This window comes from Photinus pyralis, unplaced genomic scaffold (assembly GCF_008802855.1).
Source record: "Photinus pyralis isolate 1611_PpyrPB1 unplaced genomic scaffold, Ppyr1.3 Ppyr1.4_unclustered_Scaffold3984, whole genome shotgun sequence".
Classification (NCBI taxonomy): Eukaryota; Metazoa; Arthropoda; class Insecta; order Coleoptera; family Lampyridae; genus Photinus; species Photinus pyralis.
The window spans coordinates 34,406-51,796 of NW_022171495.1; the positions used below are offsets into that span (position 1 = coordinate 34,406).

Sequence of the window (17,391 nt, forward strand, 5' to 3'; positions counted from 1 at the left end):
TCTATTTTACTCAATATATTCAATCAAAACAAATTGATTCTTATACTAAATTTTTGCCGGTCCCGTAGAAGTTTTATATAATAGAAGTGAGGTTTTCGATCCTTATAAATGTAACTAAACCGTTACATTTCTAAATGCATCGAAAAGATTTCGAGAGATCCGAGACTATTTTGGAATCCAAAAACAAGTGATACACAATTGTTTCAGTTTCATCTACGAGTTTTGGAGTTGTGACATTTTTATAGGATCCCGAGTTTTTTCAGTCATATTTTCTCGAAACGTCAGATTTGCTTCGGAATTCTCAAGTTTTCCTAATAATTAGATCTTTCATAATTGCGTGACGCCTAGTTAGCCTTTTGAGTTCGAATTTTAACGAATCTAAAATTTTTACACATTTTTGAAAGAATCTGAAATTTGTCGAAATTCAGATATTTTTAACTTTTTGGAAATCCGATCTGTTATCATAATTTTACAGTATTTTCGTAAATTCTATAATTAGGAAATTGTAATCTAACAAAGTCAGTAATTGGGCTTGCATTTTTATAATTATTTATATACGGAATACCACAAACAGAATTCTTAAATCGGTATGACATTTAAGAACGCAAAAATCGTTCTATTATTGTGACAGGTAAGGATCATAAAATAAAATTCTGAATTTCAGTCGTCAATTTTATACATTGCGAATATGATTCCACCCCCATAAAGTTGGGGCAAGAAATCCCGTTGCAACTCAATGAAACCTTTCGTTGAAATTTCTTGTTTTATTAGTTATTAGCGTTAGCATATGAAGGGCACCGTTGTGTAAATAGAGGGAACGCACCAACTTACGAAAAAAACATATCTATGGTGATGATTCGATCACTTTAGAACAATTCTAAGTGATCTAAATACTGTAGCGAGCATCCCAGACAACGAGGCGCCATCAAGTTGATAAAAGATTAGGCACCGGCGAAAGCGATGCGAAGTTTCAAAAAAAGTTCCAACATCGACGCCAACTTGATTTCTTATGTGATAAATAAATCTGCATGTTACTAATTCGAGTACAAGTGAGCGATAAATAACAATAAAAATAATTCATTAATAATTAATTGTGCATAAATAAATCATTTAATTAAGTTTACTTTACAAAATCAGCGTAAAAATCAAGTTTTGAATCGGAAACTGAGTATAGCTATTTACTAATTCATAATCCTGTGACACAGTATGTAGTGAGCACATTATTTATAATTAACTGCTTTCCTTTTCGCATGTTGGAGACAAAATAAATGTATGTGGCGTGTATGCAATTTTATACAGCACCGCTTTTAGGGAATTTTTACAAACACGAGTTTGACGCATTTCAAATTGCTTTTAACGTCAATTCAATCTCTCCTATGCATGGTTTATAAATGAAGCCCTTTATTATTTATATACGTGTAAGAAGATCAAAGCTTTGATCTTTTTATAAAATTGTCTCTTTTCTCTTGCTTACAGTAAATTATTGTGGCGGAATTACACAATAGGAAAGCCAGTAGTAAAAACACGAATGGGATTACCTGCGTCCATGTAATATTCACCCTCCTCTTTTATTACCTTTAAAGAATTACTTGAACAAAAATTGCTCACTACAGTTGTATAAGTAATCATTAAATATGAAATGAAGCCGAAATCAATACCGAAAGTTAATTGACAAATACAAGCACACCAAAGACAGTTAAGACCCTACTAGAAGGAAAGTACCAATACAATATTGTTGGTGTTTGGCACCATTTTTATCTTTATACCAAGTGTTTACAAAATACCAACACATTTGGTTTTAAGCACGGCGTAAAATGAGTCTATTACTGTGATTTTAATGACGAGATAGGCCAAATGAAATGGTATACATTCGAAAACATTAACCATTCAATTTAGGGTGGTACCTACTGTTATGTTATAGTTGCCTATCCTGCAGTTTTGCTATTCAATGGTCATTAATTTTGAAAGAGACTGCACTTACATGTATCCACCCCATAGCTCCCAAATATACTCTTGATGCGTGTCAGTGAAATCTCTGGACGTTAGCAGTAAATAGGTACACACTTTAGTTTACAATAATTACCTAGTTACTTATGGAGAAAAGGTTGCTCCGGCGACTTTGGATAGCCATTACCATTAAGAGGGTAATAGGAAAGGAAAGGGGAGAGTATCTTACACATGATTTATCCAGGACACAACAGCCAAGATAAAAGTATACTGACTTTGACACAAAATACAATTCTACCAGAACTGTAAGAACTTTCCAAGTAAAAGATAAATGCGTCTTTTTAAACAAGTGACACAATATTTCGTTGTACTGAAAGGAATATGACCTGACAGGCGACCTAAAATTGTATTTCAGAAATTACATTGTAATATTACATTCAATTTATTTTCTACGATTATTAAATTAGTACAGGGGACGAAATTCAAATACAATTATTTAATCAATATAATTTAACAATCAGAATTCTTGAACTTTATAGGGTTTATAATTAATTCTCTTTTAATGGTTTTCCCTTTCCTTACTTTTACGAGCGACGTTGGTAAGGAGAAAAGTATTCTTTACTACTTTAGCCAATTATACAGGGCAAATTTCAGTGACTTTATCACGTTCGCGGGTCGAGGAGGTTTATGGTAAGCGATTTAATTTTAGGTTTTTCATTTTGGACGGATTCTACAATATCGGTGCGGGGATAACTAGTACTGCCGAAACTTATTATTAATTTCGTTCTACCCTAACGCTGACACAATAAGGCAGAAGGGTTACAGCACCATTTTGTAGACGGATTAAATTAATCAAGCATACAGCTTTCGAAATGAGATACCGCGCGTAGCACAGAACATTATTTTTTTTGTGACATCATGTTGTGGTAGGGGAACGTATTGAGGTAGTAGAGTGATGAAGTTTTTCCTGTCAGCCTCAGATGAGGTTGTTTATGTATCGCAAATGGCATAATTAAAAGCCACACTTTAAAAGATTTATACAAACATTCTAAACCTAAGACATTTGTTCCTCATCAGGCTGCATTCTCTTCTTTTCCTATAACTTTTACGTCACGATCTCCAAACTCGTATTTTGCATTTTTTTAAATTTTTCATTTATTTAGATTCTTCTGATTTTTCATTCATAGCTTTATATGATTTTCTCGATTCTCGTGTTTCAGATACTTGGCACTCTTTCATTTGTTTGAACCCCTCCGATGCTGCATCAAGTTCTTGAGAGCCTTGAAATTCATTAGACTTGGTGCTTCCGATTCATAAGATTCTTCAAATTCAAGTAAAATATCTAAAAGTTACCGAACCACCCCAATCTAGCATAAGATGAGCATGGTGAGGCGGCGCAGTCGCAGAAACGGAGATTAAATCCCATCCGGGAGCGAGACACAGACTGATATTGATACTGATTACTGCCACCCACTTAGCAGTGTGCAGTAAATAGTGAACGATGTATTATACCCCATAAAGCTTGACGAAAGTTATAAAAACAACCTCAAAAAATTTGGAATGTGTAAAATTTCCTGGAAAATGCGCCATCCTGTTGAAACCCCCAATTTCCAACTTTTTTTTATATGCCGCACATTGTTGTATCCGTAATAAACAATGCTCCTCAATACAGTATGTACTTTTTCACGTGCCAAATAAAAATAAAGTTGATGATGATATCTCCGAAAGGAAACGCTGTATTGAAAATCTCTCAATGCTGTCTTCAAAGGATGGGGCGATAATGGCGACATCTAACGGAGGAATTTTACAACACATATTACAAGATGTTTCACAAATAAAATTTTGACGTTGCCACTTTTATATTCTCTTACAATATTTGGGTATACTGTTGGACACGCAATAGAAATTATTTTTAAATTGCCGCCATGTAGTCGGACGTCATCGTACCTACGCGACGGGTACAACGAAAACGAAAAATTGTGAGATTAAAAGTTAGAAGAAAGTGGTCAGTTGTCATTAAATTATCAACAGACAATTCATTATCCATCTCGGCCAATTACCATAAATTTATCCCACCATCCTATTACATTCCCTTCTGAATATTAGTGCCGTTATGGATAATCGATGGTAAGTTACAAAAATAAATACATTTGGTCCTTCGAGCAGGATTTGCGGAAATTTTTTGGATAATAAGTTCGAATCGGTCGAACTTGAGATAAGTTTAATCTCGCAATTTTATCGTTAATACATACCTATTAGTGGATTTTCGGAAAGACAAAGGGTGGTTGATACCCTGAGTACGAAGGCGTGCGATTTCAGCGGGAAATCGTGGTTTTATCAGCGGGTTATCAGAGGGCTTGTTTTCGACTCAAACTTGTTTATTTGTTACTTATTAGAATACAATATTCTTGTCTATTGCTTATCTTTACCATACAGGTATTGCTTGTTGATAAAGAGACGTATAATATTGCAATGGCAACTGTAGCGGAACGAAAAGTTAGAACTTTGACTGCTAAAAAAGAGTCGTTATTTACTTATTTGTAATACTCCAAAACTTATACGATTTGTCTAAAGATTTAGGTAATTCCAATAAACTAGAAAAGTTTAAGATATTGTATCGGTCCTTAGAAACTACAAAAAAAGATTTAAATGTAGTTTTAGAGGAAATCGCGGAATATAGTTTGGAAGTTAATGAAGATTATAAGCCAGATTTTAAGGTTTTGAGTACTATAGATGAACTTTGTTGTCACATTAGTAGGGCCGCGGAACGTTATGTAAAAGTAAAGGCAGCGGCAAGGGAAGGCGCGCCGGCAACGGGGCCCTCAGTGACGGCGGCGGTACCCAAATTACCGAAAATTGAATTACCTCTGTTTTCTGGGGAAATCAGGGAATGGGAAATCTTTTATTCAATATTTGAAAGTTTGATTCATGGAAATAAGGATCTATCGGACGCCGATAAGGTGCATTATTTGGTCGGGAGGCTTAAGGGTCCAGCTTTGGCGGTTTGCTCCGGATTAGCTCCCACGGGGGAGAACTATGAAATCATTTGGAAAGCGCTTCTCGATAAATACCATAATAAAAGAGTTCTCGCTAATAGTTATTTGGAACAGATTATAGACTTTAAGCAGCTTCTATACGAGGCTTCAAAGGGCTTAAATATATTCTTAGAAAAATTTGATGCGGCAGTAAAGGCTCTTAAGAATTTCAAATTAGTTGATTTAACGGATTTCATTTTAGGCTATTTAGCCTTATCAAAATTAGACCCGGCCACAGTAAAATTGTTTGAAATTTCTAAGCGAAATGCGGAGCTTCCTAGTTACGAGGATATCATAACGTTTGTAAAAGACTAGTCAAAAATATTAAGTTTGAATAAGAAGCTACCACTAAAATCGGGAAATCTGGGTGAAAGCGTAGGAAAAATATCAAAGTCTTTTTTGGTCAATGAGGCTCCTAAGGAGGAGAATGCGGCTACCACTTCTCATACTGGAAACAGTTGTATTTATTGTCATAAGGGGTGGCATTATTTAACTAGATGCGACAAATTTAAGCGGTTGACTCCGGCTATGAGGTATGAAGCGGTGAGAAAAAATAATTGGTGTTATAATTGTTCACATCATGGTGTACGGTTCTGCACATCTGATCGGTCGTGTATCGAATGTCAAAAAAGGCATCACATTCTGCTACACATGGGTAGGCCAAATAGGGAAAGGCTAAACGAGGCGACAGGGTCTTCGAGGGGAAGTGCAGATTTGGATGTGCAGAGGCCATCGGTTTTAGCGGAGAGTTCAGGATTGGTGACTAACCTGTGCTCGACGGAGGAGGCAACAGCCAATCCGATGCCTACTAAGCATACGGTTTTGTTATCAACCGCGGTGGTCGATATTCTAAATTGTCAGGTTGGAGGTCAAACAGCTAGATTTATTTTGGATAGCGGAAGTCAAGCGAACCTGTTAACGACTAGGTGTTGCAAAAATTTGGGTATTAAAATTTCGAAATGTTATTCCTCGGTGCAGGGATTAGGTAAGGTGTCGGAACCGGTAAGGGGTATGGCAGATGTTGATCGCGTCTCGTCATAATCGGAATTGTAAATATGCACTTAAGGTGTTAATAGTCGAAAAAATTACGGATAAACTTCCTAGGCTTCAAGTTGATACCGACGGCTGTTCTCATTTGAGAGATATTCCGTTGGCTGATGATTTATTTTACCAATCTCGAGAAGTGGATGGGATTCTAGGGGCGGAAACATTTTCTTGTTTAATTGGTTCTGGTAGAGTATTGGGTACAGCCGGAAAACCAATTGCTCTTCAAACTACTTTGGGGTATGTTGTAATGGGAAAGGTGCCGGTAGCTCCAGTACAAACGGATATCCAGGCTTGTTTTACTGTATCCAATGAGTCCTCACTGGAACAGTTAATGAAAAAATTTTGGGAAGTCGAAGAAGTTCCACAAAAGGCAATTCCTAAACCGGAGGAAGTTGAGTGTGATAAACTTTATAGGTGCACAAAGGCTAGAGATGAAGAGGGTAGGTTTAAAGTCGCTTTACCATTTAAAACTTCCCCAAACAATTTAGGAGATTCTAAAAGCATGGCTCAGTGTCGTTTATTATCATTGGAGAGAAGATTATCTAAGGTTCCGGAACTTCGATTGGAATACAATAGGGTGATGCAGGATTATATCGATCAAGGTCATATGCGATTGGTTCAGGAGATTAACGAGGGTCAGTCATCCTATTTTATTCCTCACCACGCGGTATTTAAACCCGAAAGTATTAGTACTCCGGTAAGGGTTGTGTTTGATGCTAGCGCTCCCTCAGATAGCGGCGTTTCTTTAAATGATCTGTTGTACAGCGGGCCAAAGCTACAGGCAGATATATTTACAATGTTAATTAATTTTAGACTTTTTGGTATAGCTATAACGGCGGACATTCGTCAAATGTACCGCCAAATAAAATTAATTGAGGACCATTGGAAATTTCAGCGGTTATTATGGCGTTTCGAACCTCAAAGCGAAGTAAACGTTTATGAGCTTACAACGGTAGCGTTTGGGGTGAAATCTTCTCCTTATTTAGCGTTGAGAACTGTTAAACAATTGATTCTGGAAGAAGGCTTCAAATATCCGTTAGCTGCTAGAATAATAAATAGGGATTTATATATGGATGATTTGGTAACAAGTGTCAGTGAATTCGAGGAAGCCTATAGTCTTCATGTAGAATCTATTAAATTGTGTGCGGCGGGAAGATTTGAATTAACTAAATGGTCTACAAATTGTACTGACTTGTTAGAAAAAATTCCTATTGATAAGCGGTTATCAAATTCTGTAAGTTTTAAGGCGGATACTAAAATTTTGGGAATGCAGTGGAATCCAGATTCAGATTCTTTGAGTTTTTATATAACACTTCCCGAGTTGAAGTGTACCAAGCGGCTAATCTTGTCAACAGTGGCGAGATGTTACGATCCGATAGGTCTCATTGCTCCCTTTATTCTCTATTTGAAATTATTAGTAAAAGAGTTGTGGCGGTTGAATTTAGCTTGGGACGAGGAACCTCCTGAAAATATTATGCAGGAATGGATTAAACTACATAACGAGTGGAGTATCCTGGAAAAATTTAAAGTGTTACGACATGTAGGTGCGATAAAAAATACACCGGTGATGTTGGTAGCATTTGCGGATGCAAGTTTTGACGGGTACGGCGCGGTTATATATTTGAGAACGATAACAGCGCAGGGAAATATTCAGGTTAGATTAGTATGTGCAAAATCTAAGGTATCTCCTTTCAAAAAAATCACAATACCAAGATTGGAACTTTGCGCGGCAACATTGTTATCCAAATTGCTTAAGCACGTGATCGAAGTTTACGGAGAGAGAATCGTAATTTCAAAAACTTATGCATTTTCAGATTCGACTACGGTGCTTCAATGGTTGAAGTCAACCTACATTACGGATATTTTTGTGGCTAATCGGATAGAACAGATTAGGGAAAATCTGCCTTCTAGTGTTTGGCGCCATGTGAGTGGTACGGAAAATCCTGCAGATTGTCTTTCTAGAGGGTTGTCCCCTTTGCAATTAATGGAACACCGTTTGTGGCTGTCGGGCCCAGCGTGGTTACAAATCAATGAATCACTTTGGCCAGTGACTTCTATTGATTTGGGGGAGGAAGGTCTAGAAGGCGATCAACATATACACACCAGTTTAGTCAATGTTCGGGAAAAGGAAGAACATCCCTTATATGAGTTGGTTTTGCGTCGTTCGTCTTGGTCATTTATTTTAAGGACTACGGTATGGGTACTTCGGTTTGCAAAATTAATTCAACTGGGAGAATTTGTTACTTCTAAAGATTTATTTATAGCGGAGTCTATATTAATCAAAATGGTTCAATCTAAACATTTCGGTTTTGATATCAAACAATTAGTTTTGGGTAAGGAATGTTCGGAAAAATTGCGGAAATTAAGACCATTAGTTCAAGATGGATTACTTAGGGTGGGGGGTAGATTGGGTCGGGCCCAAATAACCTTTGATCAAAAGCATCCCCTAATTTTGCCAGCTAAAGAGCCATTAGTTGATAGATTAGTGGATTATTATCACCAGACTAATCTGCATACGGGGCCTCACTTACTGGAGGCTATCATTAGACAAAAATATTGGATAATAGCGGGTCGGAATCTCATTAGAAGTCGGGTACATGCGTGCAATCACTGTTTTAGGCGTAAACCACTTGCAAAACCTCCGATAATGGCGGACTTACCATCCTGTCGGGTACAGCCAGCTAAAGCGTTCCTGCATACGGGAGTAGATTATTTCGGGCCTATCAATATTACTTTAGGTAGGAGGCGAGGAACGTCGATGTATAAGGCTTACGTATGTTTATTTGTGTGCATGAGCATAAAGGCTGTACATATGGAACTGGTAAGTTCCTTATCAACTAATCATTTTTTACAAGCCTTTAAGCGGTTCTTATCTCGTAGAGGTCCTTGTGGGGTTCTCTATTCGGATCAGGGAACCAATTTTATCGGAGCCAAGCGGGTACTTTCGGATCTATACATGTTTTTAAATTCTCGGGAGTATACCGATACGCTGATGGCGGAATTATCCACCCAGGGCGTTGAATGGAAGTTTAACCCTCCCTCGGCACCACATATGGGTGGTATATGGGAGAGTCAGGTTAAATCAGCCAAAAGTCATATCTACAGAGTTATCGGTGATCAATTGTTAACATACGAAGAATTCGCTACTTTTTTAACACCGATCGAAGGGTTACTAAATTCTCGGCCTCTGTGTCAATTGTCGGCGGATCCTTTTTCCCCGAGCGCTTTAACACCCGCTCATTTTTTGACCGGGTCACCGTGGGTAATTTACCTGCGGAACCAATTTTAGAGATTCCACTCATAGATTGGATAGCTTCCAAATGATCGATCGTTTAATTCAAGAATTTTGGAAACGATGGCACCTGGAGTACCTTAATACGTTGCAAACTCGGAAAAAGTGGTATAAAGATACCTACCCCTAATATAGAAATTGGAACGGTAGTAGTTTTAAAGGCAGATAATTCACCGCCACTACATTGGCCGTTAGCAATTGTCACGGACGTATTTCCCGGAGAGGACGGTACGATCAGAGTTGTTAAAGTTAAAACCACGAAAGGGAGCTTTACGCGACCTGTCGTTAAAGTATGTCCTTTACCTACACAGTAGATCTTATCAGTTTTGGAGTATATAGAGAAAGTAAGGGATTTTTTTTTTCTTTCATCTCATTTTGAGATTTGTTTTTTTTTGTTTTATTATGCGGGAGCAATGGTATTTGGGAAAATTTAAGGTTATTCAATGTTTAATAATTACATTTTTTTTTGGTATTTTTTAGGTACAATTTGAGTTGAAAACAAGTTTTCATGGTGGGGGGTATGGACACGCAATAGAAATTATTTTTAAATTGCCGCCATGTAGTCGGACGTCATCGTACCTACGCGACGGGTACAACGAAAACGAAAAATTGTGAGATTAAAAGTTAGAAGAAAGTGGTCAGTTGTCATTAAATTATCAACAGACAATTCATTATCCATCTCGGCCAATTACCATAAATTTATCCCACCATCCTATTACATTCCCTTCTGAATATTAGTGCCGTTATGGATAATCGATGGTAAGTTACAAAAATAAATACACAACTTATCTGTTTGATCTTAATTGCTTGGTCGAGCAACATCCCTCTTACCACCCTTTTCCATATATTTCTATTCAATCCCAACCCCCATGCGTTGAAATACGCAACAGCTGGCTCATGTGATATGAGTGGAAATGATTTCATTGATCTTGAAATCACGGAAGTAAAGTGATATATATCACACTTTTCTGTTAGTTTTGAGATGTGACTTTTGAGCATTACAGCTGCTTCATGTTTCTCCGACTTAAAAAAAATAATTTACTCTAGCATTTTAATTGGTAAAATCGTGGATGGTTCCCAATTCAGTTTACTTCTCAATAGAAAGTTTGGAGATTTTTTTTCATTGTTTGTTGGTGTAATATTTATTCTCTTTGGAAAAGAGAGAAGGATTTGTCAGAGGGTAATATTTTGCGTCTGCGTTATTACCACAAAAGAAACATTTTATTCAAAACTTCAGACCATTATCTGTTGAATTTTCCCATAAATTTTTACCGTTTAGTACCAAATAAAAGGGAAAGTATATGAGTGTATGTTAAATAAAGCCATTTCGTGTCTATATTTCAAAACATTTTTTACATCGTTCATTTACTTTACAGCCGTATTCTATTATGAAGTCATAAAGTAAAAGGGCGCTAATAACACCTCTGTTATGACAAACGGGGAGCAAGAAAACGTCACTTTATGATCCAATGATGAATGTAAAGTATCATTCGTTTTCATGTAGCGTATATATCTTTACGTATAGTAAAGTTTGTATAGAAATTACTTTTGTGTGCCCCATGCGCGTCCTTAATTTGCCATATCAGGTAGTGAAAACGAATAAATGTGGTTTCTTCTGAAATTACAGTGAAGTGCACACACAAGCATTGATTGATTGAACCTGTAAGTAAACCAAGTTGCAAGTGCATGTTCGTAATTAAAAATACCGGAAGTTAAATTTTGTTATAATTGAGTTTCCTGCCTTCTTAACCGCATCCAGGAAGCAATACAATTTGAAATTGAATTTATACGTAATTTTAGTTTGAATACATCCTCAAATTGGAGACTACGCTAGAGCATCAGATTAGTTTGTCAAGGTATATTCCTGTTATTCAATACAGATGTGCGTGCCCATGTTGAATCGACGCTCCGTAATTGCCTATTTACTTTGATATAACGGGGGTTTTAGTTATTCTAATCGGCCTGTCTTTCTATTGTTCCTTTTGTGCAATTTAGACGATTCCACAATTTATATAATGCTCAAATTCCTATGATCGTTCCTGTAATGTGATGATAAGGACGAGTTTCATTTAAATTGCGCCACTCCCATACTATTTTTGGGAAAGTGTCATAATTGCTATCGATTTGTTTCAGCTCCGAGGCGGTTTCTCATCGCCATTGTAAACAAAGTTGCTGGATTGAGAACTTGGCTACGAAGGGACGAGGCTTTCCCCATAATTGCTTTAAACTCAATTTGAGACAATTTATAAAGGGCATTTGCTATTTGTCTTTGCTATAAATAGTTTTAAGGATTATTTCGTGGAGAGGAATGTATGAGGGTATTAACGAAGTACGTCGGCAGAATGAAATGCGAGGCTTTGATGCGTTGTTAAACATTTGGAATCCGAAAGCCGCTTAACCATTCGTTTTTAGCTGCATAATATTGCAACAAACACTATAATAAATGGAACTACTTATACACTAAAAACCTTATTTACGATCCGCATTAATCTGTATACCTATACCTTTTTCTCTTTAAAATAGAATGCGTAGGACGAAGAATTTACTGTCCGCATAACTACAACCTATTTTTAATAATAATAATAATAATAATCATCTTTATTTAGGATAAGGAAAAGCCACAAGGGCCATTTATCCCTCCTCTACAAGCTTAATCATATAAATGTAGTTAAAGTTCATTAAATAGTAAGTACATAAGAATATAGATAAGTAGATAACATCAAAGAGAAAGAGTATATATACATTGATTGCAGTGGTATGAGTTAACTTTAGCCTACAGCGTTCATCAGGAAGTTGTGGCATTGCTGAATGAAAAGTTTTCTGGCAGTGATGTCACGAATGCTCGGCGGTAAGGTATTCCATAGGCTTGCGGCTAGCACTTGAAATGAAGTAGAGCCTATCTGAGTGTTCGTTTTAGGTAGAAACAAGTCACTGGTACGTGTGTTATACGAGTGAAAACTTTGTAGGGATTTGAACAAGTCACGTAGGTATAATGGTGCACTGTTTGTTTTGATTACTTTATGCAACAGACAAAGTGTGTTATGTACACGGGTTTTCTTCATGTCTAGCATATTTAGACTGCGTAGCATAGGTTGTATGCGATCAAACTTATGTAAGCCACATGCATAACGTAAGCAATAGTTTAGGACCTTTTGTAATTTGTAAGATAGCTTCCCGTTAAGACCATGGTAACATACATCTCCATAGGTGATTAGTGGTAAAACTAATTGTTTAACTAGATTGAGTTTAATATTTTGGCTTAAAAGATTTTTAGATCTGTATAGCGTTTTTAACTTGTAATACGATTTGGTGCATACATAGTTGGCGTGCACTTCCCAGTTCAGATTTTGATCAATATGCAGTCCCAAGATTTTGGCGGATGTGGCAAACTCTATACAGTTTCCGTCGACTTCTACTTTTTGAGATGTTGACATGTGAAATTTATGTAAATTTGTCGTGGTGCCAACGGCCATAACAACAGTTTTGTTGGAGTTGAGATGTAAGTTGTTCACGGCTGCCCACTTAGAAATTGTGTGTAGATCTTCATTTAGATTACTCATATGCGTATTTGAGTTGCTACTGTTGATCGTCATTAGCAACTGGATGTCGTCTGCGTATTGATGTATATCAACATATTTTAGGAAATAGTTGAGGTCCGAGACATACACGTTAAACAGTAATGGTCCAAGGATGCTTCCTTGTGGAACACCTCCTTCAACAGGTAATGAAGCAGATACGGAAATCCCTTTTGCCGTAGAGATTTTAGTCCTTTGCGATCTATCGGATAGATAATTTTTGAACCAGTTTATAGAGTGTTTAGAAAGACCTAATGTCTCCAGCTTATGGGTTAGTCTAGAATGACTGACAGTGTCAAAAGCCTTCGAAAAGTCTAATCCACACATTACAGTAACATTGCCGTTATCATACTCTCCTTTTATTGAATGTAGTAAACACAATAGAGCAGTAACAGTGATGTGGTGCTTACGAAAACCTGACTGTTTTAGGTAGTAGAGATGGTTTCTTTCTAAATAAATATCGATTTGTTGGTGTACGATTCTTTCCAGTATTTTGGACATTGCTGGAAGGATGCTTATGGGCCGATACTGTTCCACATTTTGAGCATTTTTGATTTTCGGGATAGGTGTGATTATTGCGGTTTTCCATAGTGCTGGGACAATACTGCTGTATAATGAATAATTAATTATGTCAGTCAGCGCATCTAAACAAAATGGCAAACACAACTTCAGCTCAGTAATGGACAAATTATCACATCCCTTGGCTGAGCTCTTGATTGATTGCACTGCGGATAATACTTCAGACCTATCCACACATTTCAAATTGAATACATGTGACTCAGGATTTCGACATTTGGCCTCCACAGTAAAATTAGGTTGTAGCCCGGTATATCTACAGTCTTGGTGAAAGTATTTATTAAACACGTTAGGGTCCTTTAATACGCTGAAAAAATTTTTGTTGTGTTTGCTATCGATAATTTCCATGTTACGTAGTCCATTCCAAAGGCTGCGTGGGGTGATATTGTTTGTGTTAACAAATCTATTGATGGCCTCCATTTTACGAGTTTTAATTGCATGCTTTGTGTCAGTAAGTAGGCGTTTGTAAAATACCCAGTTGGTGTAATTCCTTTGAGATCGATATCTTAGCCAGGCATTGTTTTTCTGACGTATCATTTTTAAAAGCTCTCCAGACAACCATGGCTTATATTTTTTGCTCGTTTTGATAGCTTTTATCGGTGCATATTCATTGAGGAGTTGATTGATAAGCACATATAAGTGGTGTAGTTTTTCATCAATTGTGTGACAGCTGTTTACGCCATTCCAATCCAGTGAAGACGCAGTTTGACAAAATTCAGCGTAGTTTATATTCCTGAGATCTCTAACATGGACGCTGGTTTCGTTGGTGGTAGTTGTGACTGAATTATTCATAATGTATTCAAAAGAAATAACATTGTGGTCAGAAGTTCCAATAGGACAAGTTTGTTTGATATTAATAATTCGCTCGGGATGGATTGTAAACAGGAGGTCGATGAGTGTACTCGAGCTGGGAGTAATTCTTGTAGGATCTTTAACCATCTGAACAAAACCTAGTTCGTTGAACATTTCTTCAAAAACATGAGGTACACGTGGACCAAGCATATTAATATTAAAGTCACCAACACAGATTAGATTGTTATATTTAAAATATAAGTTCTTAATAGTATCATTTAGAGCAGACAGGTCACTAATGTTACTACTTGGGCTTCGATAGGCGACCCCAATGGCAAAAATCTCACGTCCGTGTTCGACTTCCAACCATAATTGTTCGATTCCAGTGTTAGCGGTGTGTATTACTTTTGCTTTGATATGATTTTTGACTATAACCGCCACACCACCAGCATGGGTAGGTCTATCAACTCGATGTACTTGATGGGTGTCAAATACTATATGGGGATAGGTACATTTGGGATCTAACCAGGTTTCTGATAAGAACATGAAGTCGAAATCAACCACCTTCAATTTTATGTAGTCGGCATTTTTAGACAAGGATCGTATATTGGTAAAACATATTTGCATTGTGTGATTAGTGTAGCTTGTGAGGAGGGCATTTACAAGTTTTTTTGATCAATGATTTTGGGCTGGCCGCGTACATATCGAATGGTAAGGTTTGGTTCGCCATTGTTTTTCCGTGAATCTAGTTCGTTGCGCAATTTGTTCAGATAGTCGCGTTCCTTAGGCGTTTGATCGCTACTGATGGTGATTGCTTGATAGTTCGGGTTACCTTTGAGCTTGATCTTGTTTTTCAAGATAATTTTCGTTTCTTCACTGGTATTGAGTATAACCTTAATTGGTCTTGGGCGAGATGTCTTGTTAATGATACCTAGTCGAAACATAGACACTCCGGATAGGTTGCAATCAGTGCTGATTAGCTGTAAAATCTGGTTTACCCGACTACGGTCGTCTTCTCTGCGGAGATCAATACTTTCATTATTGCTTTCTGTTACCCCAAATATGATAATGTTCTTCTGGCGAGTCCAGCGTTCGTTAATTTCATTAATTATTTCTTCGGTGTTTGCCCCATTCTTTAGGCTCTCAACTTCGTTTTCTAGAGCAATGATTCTGTTTTCATTTTTGATGTTACTTGCCATTGCTTCCTCAAGTTTTTTTGTTAAATTAGCAACGGTGTTTTTTATGTCGATATGCATGTCTATTAGGAAATCGAGCTTCTCATCAATCGTCTTAGCACGCATCTGTTGCTTGCTGCCCGTTGCGGCATTCTTATCAATTTCTCCTGGATCACAAGCATTACGTAACCACGTAGTGATACTTTTATCCTTTTTCATTGTTTGATATAGGTCCACAGAAGTATTTACACATTGTATGTGATAAGCGCCTTTGCAGTTACCAGTGCAGTGCAAGATATCATCGTACCTTCCTAGCTTGTTACTGCACACTTCACAGTTTACCATTATGCGTATGTAATTTGTGTAATACTTTCCAGCTACCTCCCACTTTTTCATTATATCGACTGGACTATTGTGTTATAAGCATTGTGGTAGTGAATCGTTTTTATTAAGTTAACAATTTTAGCGGCCATATTCGGATATGGATTTTTTGATATGTTGAATTCCTACTTTAACTCAGTTATTTTTTCATCGCAAAAATTTAGTTTGAAGCCTTTTATGGAGAAACGGAATAGATTGACTGTACAATTAGAAGAAGTTTCGTTTTAGTGGATTGTGTTGATATGTTGAATTTTAAATATAAATAAATACAGGGGAAAATTAACATTAAAATTGACTTGAAAAAATCCTATTTTTTAAGGGAAAGCCACAATTTTATAATTGTAACGGGCGATCAAAAATTAGTGGCGATCTAGTTGGCTTTGGAAGTTCAAGTTAAGTACAATTCCCCATCAAATCAAAATGAACCTAATCGAAAAGGCGTTCTCTATTGACGAATTCGTCCGTGAGTGCAAATCTATTTAACAAATTTGTTTATGATTTTGTGATTTTTTGTCTTTGCATAGTTTAATGTCTAGTTTTATATGTGCATTTATATTTTTATATATCTATAATTCAAATGATATGTTTCCATAATATATTATATGATTTTTATGAAAAAAAAACAAAAAAAAAAACAAAAAACATTAAACAAAAATTCCAAAGGTAACTCGACAGCAACTCATTTTTGATTGTATAGTATCTCATTAAGTAATAAGTACAAAAATAAAATACAGGGTGGGATATTATGTCCACCAGTGGTTAACGTAAATGTTCGATATGTTGTCCATTTTGCTAATTTTGTATTTATTTGTATTTGTATTTATTTAGCATAATATAATTATTTATTGATATAATGAAAAAAATTGGCAACAATCACATAAGCCAAGGCTCGTGCGTGATGGGTAATCGAGTATATTATATGTAAGTACACTAATACAAAAAAAAGAACAAAACAAAAATATAGATCACGTTAGCTTGGAGTAAAAATCCAATTCTACACCTAATAGCCAATCCTTAAACCTTTTCTTAAACGAATGTAGGGTCTCGCAATTTTTTAAATAGATAGGCATTTTATTATAAAGCTTAACACCCAAGTATAATGCATGATGATGGGCATGCGAAGTACTCGTTTTAGGAATTATTAACGTTTTTTGGTTGCTTCTTGTATAATGTTCATGGGCAAGCACTTTATATGTATCTTTGCGCTCAAAAGTAAAAGTAGCAATCTTTTGCAGATACAATTGTCAAATCGTTAATAATCCCGATTCAGCGAACAGAAGATTGGTAGGGTAGCGATTAGTCTTTACCCATCAGTATTTTAATAATCCGTTTCTGTAAAATTTCTAATTGATGCAAATAACAATCTGCTACTGCACCCCATCCTAAAATGCCGTACATAATAACCGACTGTACTGTAGCGTAATATACCATATTTAATAAATTGTCAGGTAATTTAATTTTGTACGTTAACAATCTTATTCGTTTAGTTACATTGTCTACATGGGCTTTCCATCGTAAGTTACAGTCAATTAGGATACCTAAGTACTTAACCTCAGAAGCTGCCATTATGT

General features: G+C 36.5%; 3 protein-coding genes across 3 annotated transcripts; all 3 read left to right on the forward strand.

Moving 5' to 3' along the window:
* Nucleotides 1-4,481: 4,481 nt before the first annotated feature.
* LOC116182141 lies at nt 4,482-5,297 on the forward strand (the record flags this gene model as incomplete). Its single annotated transcript, XM_031502641.1, is given in 1 exon segment — nt 4,482-5,297. A coding segment is annotated over 1 exon segment (816 nt), but the record flags the coding sequence as incomplete, so codon positions are not given.
* A 336-nt stretch (nt 5,298-5,633) lies between these two features.
* On the forward strand, nt 5,634-6,836 carry LOC116182139. The gene is made up of 4 exons (XM_031502634.1): nt 5,634-5,984; nt 6,049-6,469; nt 6,518-6,726; nt 6,795-6,836. The coding sequence occupies exons 1-4, from the start codon at nt 5,634-5,636 to the stop codon at nt 6,834-6,836; spliced, it is 1,023 nt and encodes a 340-aa protein (XP_031358494.1).
* Nucleotides 6,837-7,824: 988 nt separating this feature from the next.
* Nucleotides 7,825-9,160, forward strand: LOC116182144. The gene is made up of 2 exons (XM_031502643.1): nt 7,825-8,850; nt 8,910-9,160. Exons 1-2 carry the CDS (start codon nt 8,014-8,016, stop codon nt 9,048-9,050), a joined length of 978 nt encoding a protein of 325 aa, XP_031358503.1. The 5' UTR covers nt 7,825-8,013; the 3' UTR covers nt 9,051-9,160.
* The last annotated feature ends 8,231 nt before the right edge of the window (nt 9,161-17,391 follow it).